Source organism: Eurypyga helias, unplaced genomic scaffold (genome assembly GCF_000690775.1).
Source record: "Eurypyga helias isolate BGI_N326 unplaced genomic scaffold, ASM69077v1 scaffold14278, whole genome shotgun sequence".
Taxonomy (NCBI): Eukaryota; Metazoa; Chordata; class Aves; order Eurypygiformes; family Eurypygidae; genus Eurypyga; species Eurypyga helias.
Genome location: NW_010267749.1, coordinates 1 through 18,023, shown reverse-complemented (window position 1 = coordinate 18,023; position 18,023 = coordinate 1). Strand labels below are relative to the sequence as shown.

Below are 18,023 nucleotides of genomic sequence, written 5' to 3'. Positions count from 1 at the left end.
GCTGATAGGACACCATGGAACACAGTGCAAGAATTATCTTACAGAAAACAACATCCCAATCTGAAATCCTTTCTGACATTCACCTGTACATCAACTACTTCATTTGGGCTTAACAACCTAATATACACCTTCCCAGAGGTTAAAAAAGAAATATTCCAACCTCAAAAGCACACCACATTTCTGTACATGCGTTGGGGACAGCAAAACTAAGCAGAGCAAAGCATGGATTCTAGGTGCTCTCCTGAAAACATGTCGGGGAGAAATTCCCTTTGCCCACAGTATGATATACAAATCGGTGTATCCTAGAAGGACGTCTGGGGAGCACATGCTTTTCACAGCCCATCACGGCCTGGGGCACGCTGTTCCATGTAGCTCTACCCTAAGCCAGGTGTGCTGATTCAGCCAGGCAAGAGTTAACTCCCTTCACTGTGGCTGCTAGGAAGCTGTTCCTGGCTGCAGAGAGCAGCACTGATCAGGTCTCAGCTGGCGCTGGGCAATGCCTGCACCAGATTCCAGGTCTTTCTCCCCTTCTGACCCTGCAGCTGCGTTCCCAGCTCTCGCTGTCTGGCTACAGGCAGTGTAGGGACACACAGCTCAGACAGCTGACCCCAACTGACCAGGGAGTATTTCATTCCACAGTACGTCATGCTCGGGGCAGAGGCGAGGAGGGGGTCCGGGAGCCATCACTCTCTCCCTCACTCTCTGGCTCGTTCACTCCCGTGCACTTGCTGACACTCTCCCTGACTCCTGCGTTAGCTGCTTTGCCAACTCCTGTGCTGGCTCCTTCAGGAGGGAGTTGGTGGGTTTGTTTAGTTTTCCCAGTCATGCTATCGCTGATCGGGTTCGTTTGGAATCTGCTGCGACAGCTCTCAGGCTCCAGCCCTGGGGCTGCGACTCTCAGGGTCTCTGGGTCTGACTCTCACTTCTCAGCACCTGGTTGTGCACTGGTCAGTGGGTGGTGCATACTTATATTATGGTTTAGTTTCTATTGTTTTAATTATTTATTAGTAGTAGTGTCTGTATATATTCATTTAGATTTAATTAGTAAATAGTTCTTATCTCTATTTTACGAGCTTCCTTATTTTTTTTCCCTCCAATTCTTCCCCTCCACTGGAGGAGGGGAGGGGAATTTGTGAGAGCAGCTTCCTGGTATTTTGCTAGCCGGAGTTAAACCACGACACCAGGGAATCACACTTCGTTGTGCCTCCGAGTGCATACACTGCTGCTCTAACTGCCCCTTTCTTTCCTGCTCCGAGCAGGGTTTCACAGGCTCTTCAGTGACAGCTCTAACAACATTCCTCCCTGAGCCATTTGCTCCGACTCCCGTAAGTGACGGCTATTCCGCGCCACACACAGCTACCTGTCCACATTCCTTCTTTCTGCCCCTGTGCGCAACTGAGCGGTAGTTGAGAGTGAACACAGACTAAATACCGACCTGCTCATTCACTTCTTTTCAGTCCTGCAGCTACACAGAGCAACAGGACCTTCATTTTGCCCCAAACCCAGGTCCTTTGACATAGAAAAACACAGAAGAAGAACCTGCGCCAATGCAAAGCAACGCAACACTCACGCTCCAACGATGCTGACGCTGCCTTCCCTTTCAGGATTTCCCAGACACTTCACTCTGCCAGCTCGCTCGTAGAAAGAGGCTAGGCGGGCACCGAGGTAGGCTGGATAACCGCTGTCTGCAAGTGCCAACACACAGAAAGTGAGACACAGGCTGAGAGTTTAAGGGATGCATTTACAGGATGGGACTGAGAAAAGGCTACTCACCAGCTGGCATTTCAGCCAGTCGTCCCGAAATCTCTCTGAGGGCCTCAGCCCATCGGGAAGTGGAGTCTGCCATCATACTGACATGGTAGCCCATGTCCCGGAAATACTCAGACAGGGTGATTCCTAGAACAAAGACAACAGGATAGAGTTCAGAAAGGAACACTATGCTCAGATCATAGAGTCACAGAATGGTTTGGGTTGAAAGGGTCCTCAAAGACCATCCAGTTCCAACCCCCCTGCCATGGTCAGGGACACCTTCCACTAGACCAGGTTGCTCCAAGCCTCATCCAGCCTGGCCTTGGACACTTCCAGGGATGGGGCATCCACAGCTTCTCTGGGCAACCTGTCCCAGCGCCTCCCCCCCCTCTGCGGGCAGAACTTCTTCCTGATATCCAATCTAAACCTCCCTGCTTTCAATTTAAACCCGTGCCCCCTTGTCCTGTCACTACCGGCCCTTCCTTCCAGGCAGGAAGATGCTAGAGCATGATGGCTTGCTCTACACAAACACAGCCTTTCCCAGCCTCCTGTAAATCTTACCAGTATAGATAGAGGCTTCTCTGGCAGCCACAGGCATGTTGGAGGTATTTGCTACCAGAGCAGTTCTCTTCATGATGCTTTCTACCTTGCCATCAACTTCCATTGTTAACTACAATGCAAGGAAAGAGAAATTTAAAAAAAGGTAACAGCAGCAAGTTTTTTTGGTTTTTTACTATATTACTCACCTTGTATCAGGCTACTCCCCTCACAGCTACTTTAGCAAGAGCAGAGACTCGACCCAAGTTTCCAGGATACTGTGCCGGTTTGCCTTCCAGAATGCACACAGCTTAACTCCAACCTCCATGCCTCAGCCTCGTCTCATCTTCTGCAACTGGCAAATCCCTACTGATCCCATTCGGATGGCTAACGACAAATCCACTGCCTCTGGAAGTACATTATCCTCTCTCAGTTTACTAGGCTGGAAGAGCCAAAAATCTTAGCCTCCTGTCATGAGTCCCTTACGAATAAGAGAGCTTTTTCCCCCCCCACTAACCTGATCCAAGTTTGTCTCTGACAACTGGGTATAAAACACCATACATAACTCAGGCAAAGCCTCACAAGCACCTGGACAACAGAATGTGTATCCTGGCATTTGTGTAGAATTCCACCTAGGAACACCCTGCGATTTACCTTTTTCATCGCTACCTCAGCTTGACTTTCTCATCTTGTAATCCATCTGGACACCCAAGCCTTTTACCCCTTATTTCTGCAGTGGGGTGCCTTTTACCCCTTATTTCTGCAGTGAGGTTTCAACCCAACAGTTCAAACTATCTGACTTCTTGCCCATATTTTACAGAAGAGCGCCACCACTAATTCACTAACACACAATAACAGAGAAAAAGAATGGTAAGCCTGATGCTTTGTTTATTTATTTATTAACCAGGCATTTTCTACTTCTTTCAGAAGGTATTTCAAAGCCTAACACATCAAACTAGTACCTGGTAACTATCCCCCCCACCCCGGGCTGTAAATACAGATGCTGCATTTGCTATGCCTGGTGAAGTTAGGAAAGTTAGACAGGTTACCAGTGAGAGGTAAGGTGCTTGTAACTGTGCCAAATGACAGCCTAGCATTCATCTTGGCTTTATTTTAAAAAAGTTAAAAGGTACACCCAAAAAACAGTCCACGTGTTTGCTGAGGGGCCACCAAAATCCTTCTCTGATGAAGCAAAAGGGATTTCTGCTAGTACAGCCAGAAGCGGCAGCAGGGAGGCAAGGTCATTTCAAGTCACTCTACCACTCTATTTTACTCAGTTATGGTACTGGTACAATACCAAGTCTTCCCACAGTTTACGCTCCACGAATTCTCCATACTAACCTCAGGGAAATCTCTCAGTACTTCAGACATTTCATTTCCTCGTTCTCCACAGCCTACATAAATGATGACATCACTGTTGGAGTATTTGGAGAGAGACTGCGAGATCACGGTCTTCCCGCAACCGAACGCCCCAGGAATCGCTGTTGTACCCCCTTGTACACACCTGAGTAAAGAAAAAGGACTCTGATTTGCAAGCAACTCGGAACCAGCTCTCTCCTGTCTTAGCATATGTTTTCCAATAGAAGTCCCTAATTACAAGCAGAGCAACGGGAGTCACATTCAGGGTTCTGGGTCAGCAGCACAGAGGTATTTCACTGAACCAAAAGTCTGGGGGAATAACCCATCCTTTTCTTCTACTGCCCTTGAAGTACATGAGTTATGCTGGTACAACAGCTAGGCTTTCAGGCTTGAAACGGTTTTCACAGTTGGAAGCACTGATGGAATGCAAACCCTAAGAAAAGGACAACTGTACTTAGCTGTGCATCGTAAGAATAAGCGGCATGAAAGTTTTAGGACCAACATTACTGAACCCAGTGTCTTGGACGTTAGCTGCTTAAAGGTGCTTTTTGTGTTACAGTGCAACAGTTTTCCTAAGTGGTGACCCCAAAAATCATCCGTAAGGCCATCGAAAGAGATCCTACTCATGCATTCAGATGGAGACAACAAGCTTGAAAGTTCTAGTCTTCCTGTAGATTTCATAGAATTACAGAATGGTTTGGGTTGGAAGGGACCTTAAAGACCATTCAGTTCCAACCCCCCTGCCATGGGCAGGGACACCTTCCACTAGACCAGGTTGCTCCAAGCCTCATCCAGCCTGGCCTTGGACACTTCCAGGGATGGGGCATCCACAGCTTCTCTGGGCAGCCTGTCCCAGCGCCTCCCCACCCTCTCTGGGAAGAATTGCTTCCTGATATCCAATCTAAACCTCCCCACTTTCAATTTAAACCCATTGCCCCTTGTCCTGTCACTACAGGCCCTTGCAGTCATTTGGCATAATTATGTTAAGGTTACGCTTGGCCACGCTTTCCTAGACTAATGCATGAGAACTATCTTGTTAAACTTCTCTTCTTTTCCACTAGTAGGTTCTCCTTTCAAATAGAGGAATATGAGGAAACTCAGCTAGATATTTTTTTGAGATTATGCTGAGATACACAGTGAAAAGCTTGGGGTTTATGTGCCCTTAAACCAAAAATCAAGGCCTCCTTCCCTCCACTTCCCCCCCAAAGACAGACTTCCTACATACTAGACAACAAAAGGTAGTACTTACGGGAAGAGGGCATCCAGGACCCGTTGGCCAGTTAATAAAGGATGATTGGCTGGTAACTTCTCAGTAACAGGTCGGACTTGACGTACAGGCCAGACCTGGACCATAGTGAACTTCTCCTTCACGCCTTCGAACTCCAGCTCTAAGACAACGTCCTAAGAGATGGAACCAGACACCTGAAGTAAGCAAGCAGCTGCAGGCTGGCCCAAGCAAGCAAATTCTCATCTCGACCGCTCCGCACATCTAGGTCTTTGATACCGCCACAGATCCCTCAGAACCTCAACATGCTATCATCCCCTCCTTTTCCCTTCTTTACAAGGCTACTGGGAAAAAAAAAAAGTGCAAGATGAAGCTTCAACTAAAATATGCTTTTGACGAAGAATTGAATTTTACATATTCCTAAGATACTGTAGATCCCCACAGAGGTCAGCAAACTGAAGCGCCATGGGGAAGCCGCGTGCACAGAAATTACCCGCACAGGATAATCGTGGAATCCCCAGGGGCAAGGTCACAGAAACGACCCTGAGCTCAGACATCCTGCTGCAGGAAGCACTTTTGGGTTGTGTCATGCAGAACAGAAAGAGCGCATCAGCCTCACAAGAGAGACGGGGAATACACCAGCAACCGCTATTTGGGAGACTTACGGAAGTGTCGTAGTTTCCCGGCGGAGCGATGTATGTGACTGTACCCCTGTTCCGTGGGGGCAGCATGATTTTGTGTTTGATAAGGGAGTTTTCGTTCACCACACCATAAATATCTCCACCAGTGATGTGACTGCCAACCTAAAGTCAGAACAGGTCTATTAGTGGGAAGCGAGAAGTCCAGCTTTAAAAAAGAACCTTGAAAACAGATTGTGTAAAGGCACTACAGCTGCTAAGCCTAGCGCAGCGATTAGTGTCTTTATAAAGGGGTCGTTACAGCACAGTGCCCATTTACGTACCTCGTTATGCTAACGCACATCGCTGCGTCTGGGAGCAGGTGCCTTTCAAGGCGCAGACACCGGATTACTAAGGGATGCAAGGAATTCTGTTTCTTTTATACCTCTCAGCTGAGTGTGTTAAGTAAATACAGCATATGTTAACCTGCAGGCCAAGGGTAAAGCCGTAACATTTCCGGCTCTAGGGCTAGCTTCACCATTGGTGAAATGCGTGCTGCAGTTCCTCTTCTTGCTCAGGTAAGGCCTGCTCATGCTTACTGCAACTCCACCAGCCTCTTTGCTGTTTTGCAAATACACCAAAGCTTGGCAAGCTTCTCACATGCGGCAGCAACACGCAGCAATTCCCATCGTTTCAGTGATCCCACATCCAGACCTCACTCTCATCCGTTGCTACCACCTCCCCTGCACCCCCTTTTCACACACCTAATACAGCGTTGACCCTAGCCCTGGCAACTCTGCTCTGGCTCCCAGCTCTGCGGGCGGAAGAGCAAGAGGGGAAGACAGGCTTGTCGAAACCTACCCGCAGATTTTTGGAAGGTGTGAAATCCCATTTGATGTCTCGGCTCAGAGCTGACACGTTGACACCTCTAGGGATATAGATACTTTTGGTCAGGGTGCTGATGTCCGAGAGAGGCCTCTGGATACCATCAAAAATAGCTCCCATAATGCCAGGCCCTAGTTCCACCGACAGGGGTTTGCCAGTACGGAGAACAGGATCTCCTACGGAGACACCAGCTAAAGATCTGCTGAGGAAAAGTTCATCCAGAGAACGGGCCAGAAAGCATCACATTCATGACAAGGTGCTCTTAAACCGCCTGACTTCAGGTAATACTTTTATTACTCTATTACACATCATCATCTGAGAAGCATGAAGGCTTTAAATTCGAGCTGAAATTGCTAATGCAACCAAGTTACTCATCCTCCAGAGAGGCAACACAGGGGTAAGTATTCTGCTCTACCATCACTAGTTCAAGTCAACGACGCAGAGGAGTTTACTGGAGTGCCAGGATGACAAAATGCCAGGCATGTCTTAAATCTTCAAACCTAGAAAACAGGTTTGATTGTTCAAGACAGACACTATTATGAACTCAGTGATTTTTCGCTTCAGAATTTGTTAGAGAGCAAAACTGTTCTGACCTTGCGCCTTGCACAGCCTTTTGGACAGCAGCCTGATTTTAAAGGGACCTTGTCCAAGACCAGCACTATTTCCCTCCTCTCTGATATCAAGTTGTCCGGTCTACACATTACCTAAGCTCCAAAGATGCACAACAGACTTCTCTGCAAAGGGCCTGCAGTTTGGCAAAAGGCAGAAGAAAGCCCCCAAACCCAGTGCAAGGCTGGAGAGATTGAAGGCACGTTGACTTCAGAGAGCCCTGTTTTTTTGCAGGAACCCAGAAGCGAACAGTACTCAAACGTGGTCCGTGCACTCACAGTCGGCTACTAGATACTGCAGTGATGACGCCCTCTAAAGCCATGCCATCTAAAATGACAAATTGTTAGGTACAGACAGGACCTAATCCCCGTGCAGCTCCTCAGAACAAAGCTTTGGGAGCCAGCAGAGTCTTTTTCCTCGCCTCTACAGATACACAGGGCCAACTCTTCAGCGTAAAAGTATATGGAGGGGGGAAAAAAAAGAAGGTCTGGCTTCAAGTTTTATGACTTCCCTGCTGACATTCTCTCACACACGTGTAATAGGAAGTACGTTTTGAGTTAACCAGGTTTTAGAATACCTGCTGCATCCTAGCGGCACCAAGATTCTGTGAGCACACGACAGAAGCAAAAAGGTAATCCATTACGGCTGGAAAAACGCTCTGCCCAGAAGGCAGCATCCTGCCCCCTCTGCATTTCCTACTGGGAATTACACAAGCCTCGTTTTTAAAGGAAAAAAAAAAAAAGCAACAAATACTGCTTGGTGGGTTTGCCATTTACGGCTGACATCTGTCAAGCAACCTCCTTAACCAAAAGCTGTAGTATGGAAATTAAAAGGAACTTTAAATCCTAAAGGTACACATTACGTGATTTCCTCTTAAAATCTAAAGAAGCACTCCTGGGTACACAGCCAAGCAAGGTAAGATTTACCTCAAAACCATCCGAATTTACAAAAGAAGTGCAGAACAGCTGTTCCTGCCTGCTGGCATCAGAAGTACCAAGTGCTGGTCCCAATCAGCTTTGTCCATCTTCCTGACCCCAATCACCACTGTGTTTCGGACTGCACCGTCCAGCAAGCCCAGGGGGAATCCGTGAAAAGGATACACGTTTCTTCATACACCTGAACAGTTGCCAAATCACCTTCCAGTCGGATAATCTCCCCCACCAGTTCACTGTGGCCTACTCGTACCAGCTCGTACATAGCAGCACCCGCCATGTTGCACGCCGTGACCACTGCGGAAGACAGACACGAGCGTTAGAATTTCCTGTAGCTCAGGGGATTTACTCATCAGACATCAGTAAGAACTGCACAGTATGGGCTTGGCATTCCCTCAGATCAGAAGCACATTCCCGATTTCACGAAAGGGATAACTTGGCTGTCACAAATCCTGACATTCCTAGTTTAAAAGCCAAAAGAGGCCTCCCCCTACTTTTCACTGTTCTTTACGCCCAGTAAGAGGACACTACCAGGATGTGGTAGTTCACAGCCAACTCATGCCGTATCACCTCCTACCTACCGTGACAGACAGCAAGCGGTTAGGGTTTTAGAGTCCCAGTGAACTTTCACACAGGCACTTCTGCCTTTGTTAGCTGGGCCACACTCCCACCTGTCTAAATTAAAGATGTACAAGCAAACGGCAAAAGCTCACCTGGTAGCTGGCAGCTATGTAACCCCAGGGTTGGGGACCAGCTCTGTCGAGCCACTCAAACCTCTGTTTGCCTTGGGAGCATCTAGGTGCTCACGCCGCAAACCTTTGCTACGCACAGATCAAGACAAGGTGCCTGCTAAAGGCAATACACACCCTCGTATCCAGAGCAGCAGCTGCCTACGAAGCTTTTAGGAAAACACTCTTTTTATGTTTTATTTTATAGACGAGGGATATGTATCTTAGGGCACTTAATTTAACCTGCAACAGAGGATGAGTTTTATAGCACATTTAGGGCCTGAAACCTCCTACTGTTTCGAGTTAGGTGTCAGCAGGTCGTACAAGAGGCTTAGCTGCTTCAGGACAAAATTTATCATGTCTTTTATATAATCATATCAATCTTGCACAGGGAGTTCATGGATTTACACAACAAAAAAAAACCAAACCATTTTCCACTAGCTAGGAAAGAAAGCTGTGTCACTTCAAAATTGTTCTTAAGCATCACTTCTGCAGTTAAGGGCTTGTCTGTCAAAGAACTGGCATTCAATTGGGCAGACACGAGCCAAGGGAGTTTCTCATTCATCAAATAATCCACATTAACAAAAATACATGCTATCCCTCTGTTCCTACACTCCCATCCTTTCCTTCATCTCCTGAAGGGAATGCCGGAGGGAGCAGAAAACCCAGGACAGTCTGCATGTATCCAACGGCTGTGACCATCAGAGCCTAAAGAAACTGAAGGAGGAGAGGGAGTTGTCCTCCCAGTTGCACTGCCACCTTCCCCGACCCCTGCAGCTCCTCGCTGAGCTCCCCAGCCTGCGGTGCAGTAACAGAGCAGCCCGACACTGGCAGGGGACCGAGTATTCTGGAGAGCACAGGATCAAACTGCATTTCCGTAAGCATGGACTACGCCTCTCACCCTTTTAAAGCAGCTCAGTACACTGGGCCTGCCGATTTTTGACCAAGTGGCTTTATCTCATCCCGAAAGTTTACTGCTTTTTGAAGGCTTTTTTATTATTATTCATCAGCTCATTACAACTTTAAGATTAATTAGCAGTAATCATAGAATCATAGAATGGTTTGGGTTGGAAGGGATCTTGAAGATCATCTAGTTGTCTATGTCTATTTCTTAATATTTTATCAGACTAAGTCAGCAATCCTTCTTAAAAAAACCACTCCTCCCCAAAAAAAGAAGGCGTCCCACCCAGAGCTCTACTATACTTCTCCACTTCCAAGTGAACAAGATTAAGAAGGAACCAGATGAAAAAGAACCTATGAGTTCCTTTACAAAGTAATACCTACCAGGTCCCGAGACTCCGTGGACGTAGCCAACAAAAGCCTCTCTGTCCTCATCACGGATCTTGGGGAGCTTGGAGAAGTCCATTTTGCCTGTTCAACTGTAGAGAAGGAAAAAAAGAAGAGTCAGTTCTGAAAAACGCACAGGTAGTTAAATTCCACCTCCTCCTCCCCTCTGCTCTCTCCTTGTTTCCAGTTAGGATTCTGAACTCCCACAGCCTGAAGCACCTTAGCCACACTGGTTTTAAACCTATAAAAAGTTAAAAAGTAACTCATTTAAACCAACAAAACAACTAACATCCCCTGCTGCAGAAACAGAGGGGTGGGACATCACTCCCAAACACACTTTGCAAGACAGTGCTGGGTGAAACAGTCCCACTCCAGAAATGCCTTAACACCACCGGACTATTTTCAAGCCCAGTAACAGGATATTTAAATAATGGAGAACCCTCTTCTGCCTTCCACGTCTCATCCACCTTTCTTCAAAATATGAAGTTTTCCGTGATTCTGAGTCATTTCCAGGCTACTATATGCAGACAGAGCAAGAGAATGTTCTGGAGCTGCTTTAGTGCCACTAGTCTCTAGCACGCAATGCTGGCAGTAACTACGTGTGGAAGTCCTGGTTTTGCTGTCTCCAGCTGCCGAACCAGCATTCGGAGAAAGAAACACACATTTTCCCAAGCACCAGCATGCAAACACGTGTGACACCTCCCCATAAGCCTCACAGCTAGGTATTAGGCGACCTTTGCTCTCAGTGAAACATATGGAGCATTACAGAACTGCGCTGAATAATGGCCAAAACCCCCAGCTTGCAAGAGTTAAACACCCACAGCTCTTGCCAGTAACTGTTTAGAGAATAAACAACAGGCACAGGAACAGTTGTTTTAGAAACAGACCTCCTCCATCCCTGTTTGTCCTGTAATCAACAATTGGGCCCTCCTGTTTCTGGTGCTGATAAGTCTTTAATGGTTCTGCTTCGTCAGCCCTTACCATGCTTTGCGTTACCGTGGAAACTGATCGGTGTTAAGAGAACTGTAAGGCAAGTCTCTACCCGTTTCCACTGTACCGAGACATCCGTGGTACGGTGTGGCGTGGCAGCACAGGATGCTCCCTGTGTACTGACAGGGCCTATCCAGCGAGAGCCCATGGTTTGTCCAGGTGAACCATCCTTGCGAGAAGCTCAACCTAACCCTGCATCTTCCGCAAGGCAGCAAAATCCAGAGGCATACCCAGGCTTGAAAACCTGCCCTGTGTACAAGGAGGAGGAGGGAGACGGCTACGCTGCCTTGTTAAAGGATGCTTTTCTGCCTGTTCTTCAGGAGCAATAGGCAGCTGGCATTTGCCGTTCTTAAAGTCTTATGACTTTTTTCCAGCTTAAATGAGTGGCTCTGCTCTGTAAGAAAAGGATCTCCAATGCTTCCAAACTGCTATTCGTCCAGAAGGAATAGCTTCTTCCAGGCTGCGTAACATGGCTACCATTGAGTCACGACAGCCACCCCAACAGTCGATCGTGACTCAGTCGCCACCAGCCTGAAGTGGAACTAACTGCTGTGGAGCTCAACGGCCAAATCAGACCTGTTAGATCCCTCCACGCTCCCTAACAACAGTTTACCCTTTAAGCTGCCTGTTATTTAGGCCCAATTTTAATTTCACTGCTTATTTCTCAAAAGTCACCTCTGACACACGGCACAGGGGAGGTCCTTGCAAAGCAATCCGCAGCTCCTGAGCAGCTGGCAAAGGCTGGTTCTGATCAGACTAACCTAGCCACCTCACCTTTCTTTGCTCTTAACAACTACAGCATTGCAAAACTCCAGCACAATTACTGTTCACACTGAAAAAAGCAGCTGTCTTATAAATCCATCCAAAACATTTACTTCAACATACCATACAGAACAATCTCTAGGGTCCTACGATCGAAATCTGTAGAAGCACCATAAAGAAAGAGCTAAACCAAATTCTTATAAGTGAAGTAGTGATGCTGTTTGGTAATCAGAGAGTGCTGGTTCCCATATGAAAGAGCCAATTTACGAAGGCAAGGAAAAGCAGGGAGAACGCTGGCTGGTTTCAATTAAATCAACTTTCCTTCGCATCCAAACCCCGCAGGTTAGCTGACTGCTGCTTGAAGCAATCATGTAGCTTCCAGGGAGGCAAATAAGAACCTCACAATGGTCATTCCGTACTTAAAATGGCAACATCCTGATGTCCAGCACCTGCCTCTCTTGTTCCTGGGGCTGCTCTGCCATCTCCCTCTTCCCACAGCCACCTTCCCCTAGACTGCTTCGGAACACACCAATAAACACTGTCGGCATCCTGACCTTTGGCACCGGCGCCAACTGCTTTGACACATGTACCTACGAACTATTCCAGGTGTAAAAGGTGCGAGGAATCCTTCCTCACCTTTCTCTGGTCCACCTCCTACACACTTCCAAACAAAGTAGACGCAGTCTAAAAAGCCAGTGCTCACCCAGCCAAGCTGACCTCTTTTTTAAGGGGCTGCACATGAAATTGAATACAAATTAAGAAAACAAGAAAGCTGTTCTCTCTGCACAGTTTTCTCACGCTTTTGTATTAGCATTGCAGATTTTAATTTGAGATGTAAACATCCTTGAGGGCAGAAATATTGCCTTAACTGACACTGTTAAATGTCTTCTCTGTCAGTATTTGGATGAAATGAAATTCCCTAAGCACATCAGGATTTGCAAACCACGACATCATGTGCGTGCAGACAGTACGTACTCACCCCAGAAGCCACGGCAGCTAGCCCTTTAGAAATGTGCTGAGCTCCTACAGCCCTTCACAGGCCTCTCGCCAGCACAGGTTATTAGGTACCAGATACAATCCGCTCCTATGGAAATCCACTAGCACACTTACACAGAATGTTTAGCTTCATTTTATTTTCCTTAGGAGCAAAGACACAAGTTGTATCCTTTACATTTAAATAGGAATCTTCATCTTAAGCAGTTCCACAACTGAACTGAAACGTGCTTTTAAGCTCTCATTTAAATAGGAATCTTCATCTTAAACAGTTCCACTGATCTGAAACGTGCTTTTAAGCTCCAAGATGGTCATATTCCACGTAGCAGTGCCAGAAATCAAAGTATTACTTGCTGCAGAAGCATCTCTAACTGAAAGGTGAGTTATTAAAGCAATTTTCTACTCATAACTAAACAAGAAAAGGCCAATGACCTGTGTTTTCTATCTTGATTTCTCCCCAGCACAACAATCTGGCTACACAGTAGCCCCCAAAATATAACTATCCTGCCCTCAATGGTGGAGAAAGCTGCTTTCTATTACAGTTGCTCGGTTTTGCTGCAAACATCAGTCCCAACATTTACAAGATGAACTGCCGGACCACAAAGACCTCTTCAAAATTAACACTGCAGTGAGATTTTTTAGAAGGCGCCTTCTCACGGCAAGGAAGAAAATCTGTGAGTATTTCATCATATAAACACAGATCCTTACCTTATTTTGCAGAAAAAGAGAGCAACAAATATCCACAGGCCCAACGAAGCAAAAGCCAGAATTCAGCAGTGAAGCGCCACCACTTAGGCAATAATTGTCCTTCTAGTGCCCCTGCACAGAGGGATGAGAAAGCCTGCTGCAGAGGGGAAAGAAATTCCTGACACACAGCAGAGACATAACCACCTGACTCGCTGAGTCATCAGCCTGCCTCTCTCCCACCAGCCCCAGCAATGCCGCAATAGCAGACCAACCTACCCAGCGCCCGGCTGGACGCCCGGCCCTCCTTACGGCTCAGGGCCCAGCGCAATCGATTCAAAGCATCGTTCCGGGGCTCCTACGGCGTCAACAATCCCAAACGTCCCCGGCGGTACGGGCTGCTACATCAGCATCCTCGGGAGAGCGGTGCATGCTTTCTGCTGGAATCCTTTACCTGCCCACCCTCCAGTGCCATATGTCCCCGTCAGCGCCTGCGCTGCTCCGGGAGAGCTTAACAGAACAAGTGTTTAACAGCAGACCGCAGCGGGAGGTGCTGAAGGCGCTGCAATACTAATCGCGTCCGTACGTAGAACGGGTATGGATTCTTGCTGAAAGAGCCTCGTCAAATTCTTGCGGGGCCTTACTTGTGCTAACAGAGCCCCTTCCCCTCGTTAGCAGAAGCACTGACGCAACTGCCCAACACCCAACCCCTCAGCCAAGCAGACTGACGTGTCGCCCTGCGTGACAGCTGTCAGAACGTGTTTTCAAAGCCCGACAGGTACTGACGCTGTCCCACACGTCGTACGGAAGGCGAGCGGCTATGCGGTCTCTGCCCCCAGAACCCTCCCGAGCTGAGGAGTTCCCTGCAGTTTGCACAACTTCAAGACAATCTTCGCGAGTTCTGGGATTAGCAACACACCAAATTGGCTCAAAAGCTTAAATACACCAACCAAAGTTGTAGTAACTAGCACACAACCAGCGATTCCATAGCAGCAGGCATTACACTGATAAGTGACCAGTGCTAGGATTCATTCTGCTGGAGTAACTTTGAACCAAGGCCATAGGTTCTGCCATACCTCAGACGAACGTGCTTTGACTCCCCAGGGTAGAAAAATGGAGTCACAATATAAGCCCTTACATTCGGTATCCAGGAAAGCCTAACAGGCATACACAGTAAAACCTAGCCAAATACAGTTTTCCAAAGAAAATTCCTCCTCCTCTTCTTGGCAATAACCTAGATGTTACAGGATAGCAAAGATCACAACCCACACTGGACAATCGGCTTAGCATCGCATCTGAGTCTTGCTTTAGCAGCTGGACTGTAGCATTGGCTGTGCTCACCCCCGCAGACTCTGGTACGGTGCCCAAGTCGGCCTGCAAGGAAGCTGGGGGGGGACTTTTTACAAGGGTCTGTAGTGACAGGACAAGGGGTAACGGGTTTAAATTGAAAGTGGGGAGGTTTAGATTGGATATCAGGAAGAAATTCTTCCCGGAGAGGGTGGTGAGGCACTGGGACAGGTTGCCCAGAGAAGCTGTGGATACCCCATCCCTGGAAGGGTGCAAGGCCAGGCTGGATGAGGCTTGGAGCAACCTGGTCTGGTGGAAGGTGTCCCTGCCCAGGGCAGGGGGGTTGGAACTGGATGGTCTTTAAGGTCCCTTCCAGCCCAAACGATTCGATGATTCTAAGTCCCACTGTCTAGCTGTACTAGGATGTGTTGCAAGGGTCTCATAAATAACACAGGAAATCTACGGCAGTGATTATCAGAACTTGGACAGTTTATACTTCCTCTTCCAACAGATTATATTTTTAAAAGGAAGTATTTAAAAAAAAAAAGTGCCTTAGTTACTAGACAAATGCAGAAGTTAGGCAGCATTTCTGCATTTAGAATCCAGGATATTGTCCCAGAAGGAACAGCATGCCCAGCACTTTTACACAGGTCACTTGGAAGGGAAGCCAAGTAGTATTCCCAGGAAATCTGCTCCTTCATACAACAGTTATAATTTCACTATAATACAGCAGGGAAAATGACACCAGATTTCTGTCACCAAACAACGGAATTGCTGATGCTGGAAGGTACCTCTGGAGATCACCCACTTCCAACCCCCTGCTCAAAGCAAGCTAGAACAGGCTGCTCAGGGCCACATCCGGACGGGCTTTGATTACCTCCAAGGATGAAGAATCCCAACTCTCAGGGCAACCTGTTCCAGCATTCAGCCACTCTTACATGCTTTCCTATGTTTAAGGGGAATTCCCTCTATTTCAGTTTGTCCCCATCGCTCCTTGTTATTTCTGCAGACACCACTCAGAAGGGTCTGGCTCCACTTTCTTTGTTCCCTCCCACCAGGTATTTATATACTTTACAAGAAGATTCTCTGCACCTTCTCTTCCCAAGGCTGTACAATCCCAGCTCTCTCAGCCTCTCCTCATATGAACGATGCTTCAAACCCTTAACAGACTTTGTGGCCCTTTTCTGGACCCACTCCATTAAGTCCTTTTCTTCCTTCTACTGGAGAACCCAGAACCAGACACAGACCACAACCAGTCCCAGCCTGTAGCACAGCATTTCTCCCCAGGTCCAGGACTTTACATTTCTCTTTGTTGAACTTCAAGAGATTCCCATCAGCCTATTTTTCCAGTCTGTGGAGGTCCCTCTATATGGAAGCACAGCACTCTGCTGTGCCAAACACCTTCCAACTTTCTATGACCTGCGCTCAAAACCATGCAGGACTCGCCTCCTGTGCTCAACACGATGACGTGGCTTAGCCTCCTCTTCACACAGACATCATCGAGAAGGTAACTGTACCAACCCGCTTGCTGTAAGCCTGGAGTTAGAAGAATCATTGTCTTAAACTTAACAATACAGGCATTCTTCCATTTAATTATGCATGCAATTCCAGTTGTCACATGGCACTTTGAGGCTGTCCCTGCCCTGGAGAGGTCAGGAATGTGATGCTCAGCTACATACTGTGGACCCATCTGCAACCACACAAGACGGCTTATCTTTCACGCTGCTTGTTCTTGGGTGCCGCAAAGCCCCCTCCTCTCACCTGAAGCTTGCTACTCAGCACACGTACAGGTGAACCCAGATGTACTCAAGATAAAAAAGATAGGAAATGCAACCCTGCTGCCACTATCAGCACAGCACGCTCATCCTGAAGTCTGATGCCTTCAGGAACGACAACGGCTACAGCCGGTGACTGTTGCAGCATGGCAATTCATGAAGCCCACCAGAAGCTGCTGCCTTCTTCCTCAAGACAGACAGGAACCCACCTGTGAGCATGCCAGTACGCACCAGCCTGACACTGCAAGCAAATATCATGCCTTGCACACAAGCCAAACCTTCAGAAAATGTATCTACTACATATATACAGCGTAAGAGGCATTCCCCTACCACAGAGATGGGGCGTGAGGTCTGTCCACGCAAGAAGTGTCACCACCACAAATTGTTATCCAAGCTTATATTCAGAAACCTGGGAGATCCCTCCAGTTAGCCCAGAACAGGGCTGGAGAGAAAGCTGTGTTTGAACGTGGCCGAGAAGTTCGCAGCAGTGATAAATCCAGGGAGAAAAGCCAGCAAGGCACTCATTGCACAACTGCTTTGACCACTGGAGACTTGATCAGCTCCGTAGGTAACCAGCCTCCTGACTTCAAATGCAGTTGTCACGCTATACCTTGAATTGATAAAGATCACAGTTTTATCAATTCAAACACTCCTCAGCCTCCCCTTACTTGCTACACTGCTTCACAAGTTTCCTTCTGGGAAAAATTTGACATTCCTTTCCACCTGCCACATATCCTGCCCCTTCTTTGGCTTGATTGGCTTTCCTACAAGAGAAAGATCTAACACAACTGAGATGCAAGCCACCACACAGACTACTACAATTGCAATCTTCATTTCTGTGTCCCACAGTGGCCTTCTTTTCTTATCCTGATCCTGTCATCTAGCTGCTAGGGCTGAAAAGTCCTGCTTAGCACCATGCTTAGTCGTTTCCTCTAGACGAGCAACATTTTCACGAGTCTCACTGACATTCCTGCAAAGCTAAAACCCGCCCTTGCTTTTGTTAAATAAAAGTCACTACTTTTAGGTGCATTTGGCATTCTTACTTGAGATGTTTCTTGTTGCTCTAACCTTTAAGATGACAAACATCAAAACACAAAGCTGTAAGCAATTATAGCAGCAAACGACTACAGTGCTGTAGAGCAACTTCCAACTAGTTGAAGATTTTTAGTTTAAGGGACAAAAGGTGGTCAAGCTCATAAAACAACTATTTCTAGACTTGTAAGTCAGGCTCAGTTTACATGCAGAAACGTATTAGTAATCTGGGCTCATTAAAACACACCGGGTCCTCCACGGGCCTCACCACTACCCAACCTCTTCTCCCTAAATGTAACAGCTAAAACAGCGAGCACACGTTTGGAACACGCAACTCATCATGAGGAGGAGGGTGCGCAACAAGCTGGCTACCCTGGACTTCAGGAGAGCAGCCTTTGGCCTCTTCAGGGAACTGATTGGGAAGGTTCCTTGGGATGAAGCCCTGGAGAGAAGAGGGGCCCAAGAAACTACTCAACTACTCAAGGACCTTCTCCTCCAGGCTCAGGAGCGATGCATCCCAATGAAGAGGAAGTCGGGTAAAAGGGGGTGCAGGCCTGTGTGGATGAACAAGC

The 18,023-nt window shown here is 47.4% G+C and overlaps 1 protein-coding gene across 1 annotated transcript in view; it reads right to left on the bottom strand.

Annotated features, from left to right (window-relative positions):
* The window catches only part of ATP6V1A (ATPase, H+ transporting, lysosomal 70kDa, V1 subunit A), a 20,491-nt gene extending 7,010 nt beyond the window's left edge, over window positions 1-13,481 (bottom strand). The window contains exons 1-10 of the mRNA XM_010157551.1: window positions 13,382-13,481; window positions 9,926-10,020; window positions 8,082-8,210; window positions 6,349-6,563; window positions 5,536-5,673; window positions 4,895-5,046; window positions 3,628-3,790; window positions 2,311-2,419; window positions 1,774-1,896; window positions 1,571-1,685 (exon numbers count right to left, since the gene is read on the bottom strand). Coding sequence (XP_010155853.1) covers window positions 1,571-1,685; window positions 1,774-1,896; window positions 2,311-2,419; window positions 3,628-3,790; window positions 4,895-5,046; window positions 5,536-5,673; window positions 6,349-6,563; window positions 8,082-8,210; window positions 9,926-10,007 — 1,226 coding nt within the window. The 5' untranslated portion in view covers window positions 10,008-10,020; window positions 13,382-13,481. The remainder of the gene's footprint in view (window positions 1-1,570; window positions 1,686-1,773; window positions 1,897-2,310; window positions 2,420-3,627; window positions 3,791-4,894; window positions 5,047-5,535; window positions 5,674-6,348; window positions 6,564-8,081; window positions 8,211-9,925; window positions 10,021-13,381) is intronic.
* Between the last annotated feature and the right edge of the window lie 4,542 nt (window positions 13,482-18,023).